The sequence below is a fragment of the Corapipo altera genome, unplaced genomic scaffold (assembly GCF_003945725.1).
Source record: "Corapipo altera isolate COAL_440 unplaced genomic scaffold, ASM394572v1 110, whole genome shotgun sequence".
NCBI classification, from domain to species: Eukaryota; Metazoa; Chordata; class Aves; order Passeriformes; family Pipridae; genus Corapipo; species Corapipo altera.
The window spans coordinates 1,533,016-1,544,202 of NW_020884960.1; the positions used below are offsets into that span (position 1 = coordinate 1,533,016).

Consider the following 11,187-nt stretch of genomic DNA (forward strand, 5'->3'; position numbering starts at 1 on the left):
GATCTCCAGTCCTCTGATGTTGCTTGGGTGGGATGGGAGAGGGGCTGGGCAGCCTCCACATCACTGGAGAGAGAGGAGCAGGAGGGCGGTGGGTTGTGGTGTGGGACCAAGGCTCCAGCTCTCTGACCCCAGGGAGATGTGTGCCCATATCATGCTGGGGCCCCAGGCCAATATTCGTTAGCTGTCCCCAAGCCAGCAAGCGATGGCTTCTGCCTCCCCCTGTCCCTTCTCAGTGGCGCCCAGTGCCCCTCAGTGTCTGGTGAGACTGGAAGAGGGGTGTTCATACCTTGTCTGCCACAGGGAGCTGGACGTGCTGCTGCCAGACATTGACTACGTGGAGATCCCAGTGGACTGGTGGAACGCTGAAGCTGATAAATCCCTGCTCATCGGCGTCTTCAAACACGGTGTGTAACCAGCTGACTGGTGGGTTGGTGTGTGAGGGAACGAGTACCTCTGGTACCTGGAGGGGACATCACGTCAGTGCGAGGGGGCAGAGCCATGCGCTGCAGCCACACAGGGCCAAGACAGCTCTCCCCAGGTGCCAGCAGCATGTTTTGGGTGGGGGAGATGGACAGGCACCCCACGCTGCCCAGGATGGCCATGCCGGGCCTCATGGCAGACTCTGGTTTGCCATGAGCAGCGTGCAGTTGCCACCTGAGGGTGAGGAGGAAGGCACAGAGCTTTTCCTGGCCTTGTCATGGAGTCCCCCTGTACTTTGAGGAGCCACAGGGCTGTCTGCCCCAGCTGCACCCCACACAGGTGCTGTGCACAGCTCTGTGGGCGCTGTGCTGCTGCAGGGGGTGGGATGGGAAGGCTGACCTTTCCCTTTTCTGCTGCCCAGGGGAGAGCCATTAGCAGCTTTTGGGGGAGGTGTACAGAACTTCTGGGGTGAGAATTGCTCTCACAGCAGCATAGAGGGAGTTAAAGCCAGGTGGGGAGCTTGTCCCTGGAGGAGGTTTTCCCAGACCAGGCTCAGGCCTTGCTCTGCGCTGTCTGTCCATGTTGTGACGTGCGGCGGTCGCAGGGTACGAGCGGTACAACGCCATGCGGGCGGACCCAGCGCTGTGCTTCCTGGAGAAGGTGGGCATGCCGGACGAGAAGCTGCTCTCTGCCGAGCAGGGCGTCAGCGACGGGGCACAGGACGCTGCTGAAAGGTGGGCAGGGGATGGAGCCCAGCTCTTGTGGCTGTCTGGCTCACTCCTGGGGGCAGTGCAACGGGGCGAGCTGTGCACAGGGAGGAGGGAAGGAGCAGGCTGTGCCTCTGAGCACAGAGGGGAGGCCAGTGGGGAGCTGGTCCCCAGTACCAAGTGGAAGGATGGCACCAATTCTCCACTTCCTGCTGCTGAGGACTGGCACAGCCACGGGGGCTGCGCTGCCTCTACCAGGGACTAATTCACTCTCTCACCCAGGGGCAGCGTGGAAAAGGAAGAGAGCAATGGAGAAAAGCTGGAGGGGCTGCCAAAACAGGAGGTGAGTGGGATTCCCAGTGTTGAAAACACATCTGCTGCTGCCAGGTGTGTCCTGCTGTGCTGCAGGCTTGGCTCCATCGACTCTGCTGCGGGGCACTGGGAGGCCAGCACGGCTCGTACCCCTGCTCTGCGCTGCTGGTGCCCCATCCTGCCTGCATTGCCTCTGCTCCCTCTGCCTCTGTGTGTTACCTGTGGACCTGGGCAGCATCCACCTCCTGGGGAGCTGAGGGGGATTGAGGGCTGGGGATGCCCAGGCGTGCTGGCTCTCGCACTCAGCTCCAGCAGCCCTGTGGGGCCCTGTCAGAGGAGTCAGGGGCATCCTAAAATAGCCCTGAGTAGAGAAGAGCAGGGAATGAGGCAGCACAAGAGGGTGCAGGGTTTGTTTGAACAGCTAAGGCTGTCACACTGCTACTGTCCTGGGCAGTGGCACTACATACAGCCTGTGTCACTGTGGTGGACCTCCTCACCAGGACCCAAATGGGCAGCACTGCCCCTCTGAGCTGTCACCTCCCCTGTCCCTGCTGCTCTGATCCCGTGCACTGAACCTAGCCAGTGACTGCAGCCTGAGGGCACAGGGCACACGACCCTGCCTGTTCCACCATCTGTACCCTGCTAACGATGGGTGGGCTGTGGGTGTGTGGTGTTCTGTGTGGGACTGAGCCCTCTCTGATGGTTTCCTTCCGCAGGACATCGTGGCTGCTGGGGTGGGTGAAGCCAGTGAGAAGCGGGACGAGCCAGCGGCAGGTGAGGCCATATCTCTGCAGTGCAGCACGCAGCTCCCCAGGGCTTGGCATGGCAGAGCTGGAGCACTGCGCCAGGCACTGGGTGGTGGGCGGGACACACTGCTGGGGTGGGGGGACACACTGCTCTGTGTTAGCTCAGCCTGGAGCTACCTCTCATGCAGAGTCACAGCTGACCCGGGGTGGGCCCTGTGGCAGTGCAGCTGGGATGCCCAGTGTTTCCAGCCAAAGCTGCCCAAGGTGACTAGAAGCCATTAGCCTGCCCTTGTCCGTGCAGTTGCCTGCATGAGATGAGTGTACAAGGTCTCTGCAGTAGGCAGTGCTGGCACATGCCATGAGCTGGCTGGTCCCACTGCTGAGCAGGGAGCTGCAGTCCTCTCCCATACATGGCCTGGCCCAGAGCCATCATTCTTACCCTGGTCTCTGCCTCTGGGCTCTCTGTGAAGGAAGCTAAGACATGGTGAGGCTGTGAGCCAACAGGCCTGGGGACAGTCACCATAGTCCCCTACTCCTGACTGTGATCCCTGATGCACCCCACGGGAGGGAGAAGGTGGGAGGAAGCTCTTGGAGCTTGTCACAGGGACATGGGAACCTGTGGCTTTGCATGTGCACTAAATACTAATGTCTTTGCTGATGTTTGAAGCCCAGGATGGCTCTGACTCAGACAGATCCTGCTGGCCTGTCTCCTCTGCTCTCACGGCCAGACTGCGGCGACTCGTCACCGTCTACCAGCGCTGCAACCGCAAGGAGCTGCCTCCCCGCGCCGAGATGCTGGTGCCCGGTAACCATGGCTACTGGCTGCAGGACGAGATGTTCCGGAGAGCCTCTGAGATGGACTCGGTGAACAAAGAAATGCAGAAAAGGTAATGCAACAGAGAGGCCTTTCCAAAGCTGATTTATCCCTCTTGAATTCCTTGCCCCCCTGAACTGACCCAGATAAATGTCGTCACAGCTGTCTGTGCAGCTGGCTGCCCAGGGAATGGAGTCACGGGGGTCCTTGCTGGGCAGGGAATGCTGCTTCCAGCTGCAGGAGCCTTGCTGCTCCAGCAGCCAGCCCAGCCCTGGAGCAGCCTCCAGTGCAAACTAGAGTTTGCAGGTAGCAGATGGTGACACTGAAAGGAAGTGAGGGGACAGCTCTTCAGGTTCAAATCCAGTGTCTGCTGGGAGAGGGTCAGCCCCAGCAGAGCGGGTGCTGCTGAGCAGAGTTGTGCCCTTGGGACACACCAAGGGTGAGGGTGACAGATGAGCGCTGTCACAGCCTGTGAGCAATACTTTTCTGACCCTTGTGGCTCTCATGCTGCTGCCTTTGCCTCCTGCTTGTGGCCTCAGGAGCCCCGTGGTGACATGTCCTGGTTGCGCTGTGCTCCCACTTCATTTGTGGGAGGGTGGTGGGACTGTGGTGGGACTAATCTGCAGAAACTGCAGGGCGTGTCCAGGGTGGTGCTGCTGCCATCGCTGCCGGTCTCCAGTGCAGCCCTGGGACTGGGGCTCTCTGTGGTCACCAGCCCTCGATAGCTTTGTCTCCTGTGAACCTGTCCCCACAGCAGGACCCCACGTAACTGCACAGTATCTGTGCTGCCCTGTGCTCTGTTCATGGCCTCCTTGTATGGAAGCTGTTCCCATTCCTCTGTATCTGGACTTCTTCCAGTTGTACCATCCGCATTTCGATGTGGGGGCATCAATGGTTGTGCTGTGGACACCACAGCAGCCTGGCACCTCCTGCTCTTTAATTCTCTGGGCTTCTTGTAAAGACCTCCCTGTAAGAAGAGAGGTCTTCTTACAGGAGTTTCCCACCAGTCTTTAATTTGAGGCCTTTCAACAAACTCACCACTGGGCTCCTTGATTTGGATCATTAATGTATTTATTAACTTTAATCATGTTATTCTCATTTTTGAAATGAAACATGACTGCAGAGGGCTCCCAGCCCCTGGGAACAGGGGTGGAAATGCTGGTCCAGGTATATTTTGGGCAGCTGTGAGTGCTGTCACCCTGTCTGCTCTCCCTTGACATGTCCTACCTGCTTGCTGGTGCTGGCTCAGAGCTGCAATTCAGAGAAGCTGAGATTGGACTTGAAGCTTTCTTCAGCCCTCAGCGCTCCCTTTTCTCTGCCCTTGCCCTGCCATGTGCACCCAGGTCTGTTCTCCGTGGCTCTTTCTCTGTGCTCTGTTTGCCCAGGGCTGTATTTGCCCAGGACAGTCTTTACTGTCTGTCCTGGATTGTTCCTTAGAGTGATCCCCACGAGGTGAAAGCTCAGAGGGTCCAAGCCAGTTGTGCTCTAACAGTGCTGTAACTGAACCCCCTCTATCACTACAGCTGCTTTCCTTCAGTGGGGAGGGGGTGACACCCACCCCTGGCACCCAGGAGTCCACAGGAGTCAGCAGGGCAGATGGTGTTTGTTACTGGAACTCTTAACAGCAGCAAGCCCCAGTCCCAGTTTGCCTCTGGAGGAGGCTGGATGAGAGCTGTGTCTGCAGATCCTTCCTGATGGCTGCAACAGAGAATTGGCCTTTCCATGGAGGTGATGAAACAGCTTGACGTGGCAGGAAGCGAGTAGGTGGGATAGGTTTGTGCCTCCACTGAAGCTGCTGGAGCCTGTGCCCTGTTGGCAGCACAGCCCAGGGCTGCACTCAGGTTTATTGAAACAACCAAGAGGATTTTTTTCATCTGTGAATCAAGAGCCAGAGGGCCCATGGCCTCTGCTCCTCTTCCCTGTGCACCATTGAGCAGAGGATCTCAGGTTGTGGTGGTCTCCCTGACAGCTTCCCCCAAAACTGGTGGTCGGTAACTAGATAGTGCCTTTGAGCCTCTGCCTGGTGCCTTGCCTGTGCTGGGCCCAGAACATGTCTCAGTGGTGTTCCTGTCTCCTCCCTGCCCCACAGGTGGACCAGGAGGGAGCAGGCAGATTTCTACCGCACTGTCTCCTCCTTTGGGGTTATCTATGACCAGGAGAAAAAGATCTTTGACTGGTCCCAGTTCCGAGCCATCTCTCGACTGGAGAAGAAGACGGATGAGAGCCTGGAGAAGTACTTCTACAGCTTCGTGGCCATGTGCAAGAATGTCTGTGGTCTCCCTCTGTGGAAAGAGGATGGTGAGTGGAAATTGCACAGCCTATGGCGTGCTAATGGTAGGTCCATGTAGAACTGATCCCACTGCTCTCGTGGAGCAGTAGAGCAAGAGAGGAGTTTCAGGGACAGTTGGAAGCACTGAGATGCCAGGCAGGCCAAGGGCTTGCATCAAGTCATGCATTTCTGGCTGCCTTGTCCGTGCCAGATACCGCCTCCCCAGCACAGTGGGAGGGTAGAACAGCCCTGTGGGCTCCAGCCCCTGCTCTCACAGATCTCTTGGAGCTCTTGCATAAAATCACAACCAATTCTATCCAAGACAGCAACCTCTGCATGTGAGAGACAAGTAGAGAAGCAGCGCACACAGCAGCACATCTCCATGCTAGAGCTGGGGGTTGTTTGGGTGAGCTCCATTGCTGCTTTATCTCTGAGCATCTCTCTACTGGTACTGGATAAAGTCCACTCTATGCCCATGCTGCCTGTGGAGCTCTGCTGCAGGGTAAATGGAGCCTGAACCCACTGCAGCCCGGCCAACACACATCCATTTTCCTCGAGTGCTCTGCAGAGACCCTGCATTGGCACTGAGCAGGACACACCAGATGAAAAGCTGCTTCAGGGCTATTTAAACACAAAGTGATTTGCTTCCAGCAGCAGCAGAAGAAAACGTTTTACCTCAGACCTGTCGAGGGGTCCGGTCTCAGGTGCAGTTCCTTGCATGTGTCTGTTAGTGCCTTGGGTAGGTGTTCTTCATCAGAAGAGCTGCACAAGCTGCCCTTCCCTGAGAACAGGCTAAAGGGCTACCAGAGGCTCAGACCCCTGGGTGCTGCTCCACCAGCAGGTCCAGGCAGCTCCAGCACTGCTGATGCTGATGGAGCAGAGCTCAGACAAGACTCTGAAATCCTCTGCAGCTGGTGTCACTCTTGATCCAACTGCTGAAGTCACGGGGTTTTACTCCCGTGTGTGAGTAGGAAGGTGGTGAGACTAGAAAAAGACAGTGGCTACAAGGACTGGCTGCACCTCACCTGCAGTCTGAGCAAGAGTTAAAACTCACCTTGCTCATCACTGCCCCTGAGGAGCTCTCACCAACCAGTGTAATGTGGCCTTGGCTTTGGTGTCCCTGCTCTAGGTCCTCCGGACCCCGACATCTACGTGGAGCCCATCACAGAGGAACGTGCTGCCAGGACCCTCTACCGCATCGAGCTGCTGCGGAAGGTGCGTGAGCAGGTGCTCAAGTGCCCCCAGCTCCACGAGCGGCTCAAGCTGTGCCGGCCGAGCCTCTACCTGCCGGTGTGGTGGGAGTGTGGCAAACACGACCGGGACCTGCTAATCGGCACCGCCAAGCACGGCCTAAACCGCACCGACTACTACATCATGAATGACCCCCAGCTGTCTTTTTTAGATGCATACAGGAACTATGCCCAGCATAAAAGAACAGGGCTTCCAGGCCCAGAAACCCTGTGCTGCCTTTACCAGACTAATTCCAAACTCTACAGTTCCCCTCTGTACAGCCAGTTGGACCGGACCTGTGAAACTCTGGAGAATGAAGCTGAGAGTCAGATCAAGCTGGAAGCTGTGGACAGCACCATGTCCCAGGCCGGAGGCAGCACACCAGATGCAAACTGTGAAACGTTCATGTCTGAAGTCCGGGACATCATTTCCAGTAACTACGACGAGAGCTCGCTGCCGGAGTCATTGGTGTGCATGATGTATGATGAGAAGGGCTGTCACAGCGAGCAGAGCTCCCTCGCCAGAGACAGCCCAAGCTGCACAGAGGTCGGAAGCAGCATTGCCAAACTCTCTGAGGGCAAGCTGGAGGGGGATGAGGATCCATCCAGCTGCGATGCAGACACCATGAGAGAGGTTCCCTTCCTCAAGGGTTTGCAGGTGGGCTCTGACCGAATGGACAGTCAGAACGAGGAAGCTGAGCCTTCACCTTCCACCCCTGAGAGCAACCGTTCGCAGAGTGTCCCGGCCGAGCTCGTCAAAGCCTTGGAGCAGAAGGGAGCCCTCACCAGCCCGGCGACAGGGCTACCCGAGCACAGCACCGTGGAAAGGGTCCTGAGCATGGGGCTCTACGGTTCCAATCTCCATAACTATGAACTAAAGGTTCCTCCTGAGCAGAGGTTCATCAGTCTGCTGCAGGAAAAAGGAATGGAGGCGAAGTCAGGGCCAAGTCAGAGCCACAGCGAGGAAGATGAGGAGGAAGAAGAGGATGATGATAACTCTGAGGCAGCAGCAGATGCTGTGGATGGCTTGAGTCGTCCCAGGACCAGGCCCAATTGTGACCCTGAGGCTAATGAACTGGGGGGTGAGGAGCAGAGCTCTGGCCTCCCCACACCCGAGGACACTTGCCCAGAAGATGTGAGTGGCGAGAAGGAACCCCTGGGACTGGGGGAGCCTGGACTAGAAGGCAGGGAGGACCGTGGCTTGGATGAGGAGAGCACTGGGCAGCGCTCACCAGGCCAGGCTCAGAGCCAGCCCTTCAGCCTGCCCACACCTCTGCTGGGGGCCTCGGGTACAGAGCCCCCCCATGCCGGGGGGGACGCCTGGGGCCAAGGGGCCGAGGGGCAGGCAGGCTGCACAGAGGTCCCACACCCCGAGCCCCAGCGTGTGAAGCAAGAAGAGTGTGAGAACAGAGACGAAGGGGAGAAAGCCAGCAGCAGCCAGAGCCGAGGTACAGTCCTGAGAGCTCCCTCAGGTTGATAAGTCACGTCTGGCTAGGGTGGGAAGGACCTGCTGTCCTCTCTGCAGAGCCAAACCTTGGGGCTGCCCAGCCCCTGGAGTGGCCTCCCGTCTGCAGGAGCTGGGGTCCCTGTAGCTGCTATAACTGGAGGGAAAAAAGGGTTGGGGATTGCGTTTGCCAGCAGGGCTGGCCAGAACTCTCCACCCAGCAGCCCTTCTGCCATGAGCATGCCATGGAATGCAGGACTCCTTTCCCTTCCTGCCCCAGGGTGAGCAGCTCCTTTTGGAAGGATGTGCCGTCCCCTTCGCCCACCTGGGTATGGGGGTGGTCAGGGATGGGGGCTACTGCAGTACAAGCCCACCAGATTCAACCCAGAAGAGTCATGTCCCTTCCTGAGCAGCTTGGGCCATCTGCCCTGACCCTGCTGCTTCTCTTAGTGACTGGGGAGTGGGACCTTAGTGGAGCCAGCTGGGCATTGGGGTGGGAAGGTGTGAGGAGATGCTTCCACCTCAAGAGGGAGAGAAAGGCAGGGTGGTGATGGGCTCTGTTCTCCTTCGTTTTCTTAGATGGTCCAGAGAAGTACTTAGAGGAAGAGAACAAGAGTTCTGCTTCTGTCCTGCCCAGGGAGATCGACGAACTTCAGGATGCCCGAGCACCGACCATTGCCCAGCTGCTGCAGGAGAAGACACTTTACTCCTTCTCTGAGTGGCCTAAGGTGAGGTTAAAATGAACACTGTTTGTATTGAAGTGTCCTGTGTAATCCTGACCAGCAGTGGCTCACACAGCCCCAGCTCTGCCTCCTGCTCCTCCGCACACGGCTCCCCACGGATGCTCTGACTGAGGTGCTTTTCCCAAGCACGGGTGCCATGGAGGTGCTTGCCACTCAGTTTCCTGCTGAGTTGTGATCACCTGGGCTGGACTTGGCTTTAATCCTGAGCTGACATACATTGGTCAGTCATTCCAGTCTCAGCTTGCCACTGTCCAATTCTGTTTCCAGGACCGTGTGATCATCAACCGCATTGACAACATCTGCCACGCCATCCTAAAGGGCAAGTGGCCTTCCTCCAGCCAGCAGTTTGAGGCACAGAGCCTGCTGACAGCCCCAGCCGTGGCCAGCAACGCCGGCAGCAGGAGCAGCTTTGCTGAGTCAGAAGCCCCTGATCCGAGCTTCAATAACGGGGTGTTACTCTCACAGGTACAAAAGGTGAGGGGGCCCCTCGGGCAGTGACAGGCTCAGGACTCTGGTGTGAGACATTGCCCAGGACTGCTCAGGAGTTTCCCAAGTGGGGCCTCTTGGTGCCACTTGCGGTGTATAACACATGGCTTAAGCCACTTGCTCTCCTCTCCTGAGTGCTCCTGGTGAGCTCCCTGTGCTTTCAGCCCCCCTGCTCCTCTCCTGGGAAGGCAGCTGTTCTCGCCAGTTCTGCAACCTCTGTGGCCATAGAGCTTCCAGAGTCAACGCTGGAGCTCCCGACATGGTCAGAGAGAAAAGCGGACGCTGCCCTGGTATCCCAAAGGAAAGGATGCAGGAGAAAGCACTGCCCCATTAGGTCCCCAGCTCCCAAGTCCCAGTGCCCCGGTCCCCAGTGGTCACACTGGACAGAGAGAGAAGCTCTGTCTGGGCCACCAGCCTGGCCACCCCACAGCTGGCGGAGCAGCCAGGGTTGTAGCACCTTGGGAGATCAGAGTGCATGCCAGGGTGCTCCTGCACCATCCCCATGCAGGGAAAGAGGTGTCATGTGCCTGTGGAGAGGCAGAAGAGCATGACCATTAGCTCAGTGCTGGTGTGAAGAGCTGTGGTCCCTGGGCAGGATGGGAGGAGCCATAACCCTCTGTGTGGCTTTGGTACACACAGGAAGGTTTCCTGAGCCCTGCCTTCACAAAAGACGAGCGGAAACACAGGAGACCATATGAATTTGAGATGGAGAGAGATGTGAAACAGAGGAGCCTGGAGCAGCTGGCAGCAACCCACGTCCATTCACCCATTGTGCTGAACGGCTGGCGCGAGGCAGCGGTGGACTTGTCCAGAGCCTCTGATGGGTCCCCAGGGAACTCTTCTCCTTTCCCCCTGAACACAAACATGCCCAAATTGGGGACTGTGAATGCCCTCCAGGGCTCCCTGGGCATGGACTTGTCTGGCATCCTACAGGCAGGGTTAATCCATCCTGTCACGGGACAGATTGTAAACGGCAGCCTGCGAAGAGATGATGCTGCCATGAGGAGGAGACGGGGCAGGAGGAAAAATGTCGAAGGGATGGACCTCATCTTCTTGAAGGAGAGGCCTCTTCCAAACAGGCTGCAGGTGGGTTGATGCTCCCCCCTTTCACATGGACCCAGTGGGGTCAGCACAGTTTGTCTCATGACCCAGCTCTCCCCTCCATGCTCTGCTGCCCGTGACACTGCAGGACCTCCTCCAGGACAGCTTGGCTTGTGCAGGCACAGATACTACTCCGGGGAGCAAGGGAAGTTTTCCCTCTGGTTTGCAGCATTCTGGAGTGTTTGAGTCCTACTAAGGATTATCAAAAGCTGCTGTCCCACCTCAGAGGGTGTTTAGGGTTAGAGAACATGAGGAAAGATCCTTGACTTTGTTAAAGCTGTGGCCAAGAGCCTACTGCACCTATTCTTCTACCCTGGGATCCACTCAAAGAAAAATGGAGCTTTGAAAGCAAGGTCAGTCCCTCTAGACCAGTTTTAGGAGTGATCTGGGGGGAAGTTGGTCTTTCTGGTGATTAGCATGTTTCCAGGTGAGTTCAGAAGCATCTCCCAGCTCTCTCTGCCCTCCCTGCCACCACTGCTGGGAATGGACTGGAAATGTAATGTGGTCGTGTGTGGTATTTTAAGGAACAGGCACTCGGAACATGTGGATTAATCTGTGTGATGGGAGCAGATGACCTGATTTAGGAGCTCTGCTTCTTGGGGTGTGCATGCATCACCACATGCTGTTGATGGCTCTCCCTGCTCCTCCCTCCACGGCAGGATGTTCAGGAAGACCAGCCGCAGCCCCCTCAGAACAGTCCTCTCCCTGATGGGCCAGTTGCTGCTACCTCGACTCCACAGCCAGTCCCAGCTGCAAGCGGCCAAGAGAAGGCTGTCCCCAATAAGAGTCTCCTCGACTGGCTCCGGCAGCAGTCTGACTACACACTCGATGTTCCTGGCTTTGGCACAGTAAGGGTGGCCTCCAGTGGCGTGTGTGTGTGTGTGTGTGTGTGTGTGTGTGTGTGTGTGTGTGTGTG

The 11,187-nt window shown here is 57.3% G+C and overlaps 1 protein-coding gene across 15 annotated transcripts in view; it reads left to right on the forward strand.

The window, feature by feature from the left end:
- The window catches only part of CHD6 (chromodomain helicase DNA binding protein 6), an 88,437-nt gene that overhangs the window by 68,837 nt on the left and 8,413 nt on the right, over positions 1-11,187 (forward strand). For 14 of the 15 annotated variants that reach the window (XR_003531013.1, XM_027663951.1, XM_027663948.1 and 11 more), the window contains 11 exons: positions 301-404; positions 1,025-1,154; positions 1,410-1,470; positions 2,156-2,213; positions 2,853-3,072; positions 5,089-5,297; positions 6,398-7,945; positions 8,521-8,669; positions 8,952-9,158; positions 9,810-10,256; positions 10,931-11,119. Coding sequence is in view for 14 of the 15 variants with exons in the window: in XM_027663951.1 (XP_027519752.1) it covers positions 301-404; positions 1,025-1,154; positions 1,410-1,470; positions 2,156-2,213; positions 2,853-3,072; positions 5,089-5,297; positions 6,398-7,945; positions 8,521-8,669; positions 8,952-9,158; positions 9,810-10,256; positions 10,931-11,119 (3,322 nt within the window). In the remaining variant the exon portion in view is untranslated. The remainder of the gene's footprint in view (positions 1-300; positions 405-1,024; positions 1,155-1,409; positions 1,471-2,155; positions 2,214-2,852; positions 3,073-5,088; positions 5,298-6,397; positions 7,946-8,520; positions 8,670-8,951; positions 9,159-9,809; positions 10,257-10,930; positions 11,120-11,187) is intronic. The other variant, XM_027663941.1, reaches the window with a different exon arrangement.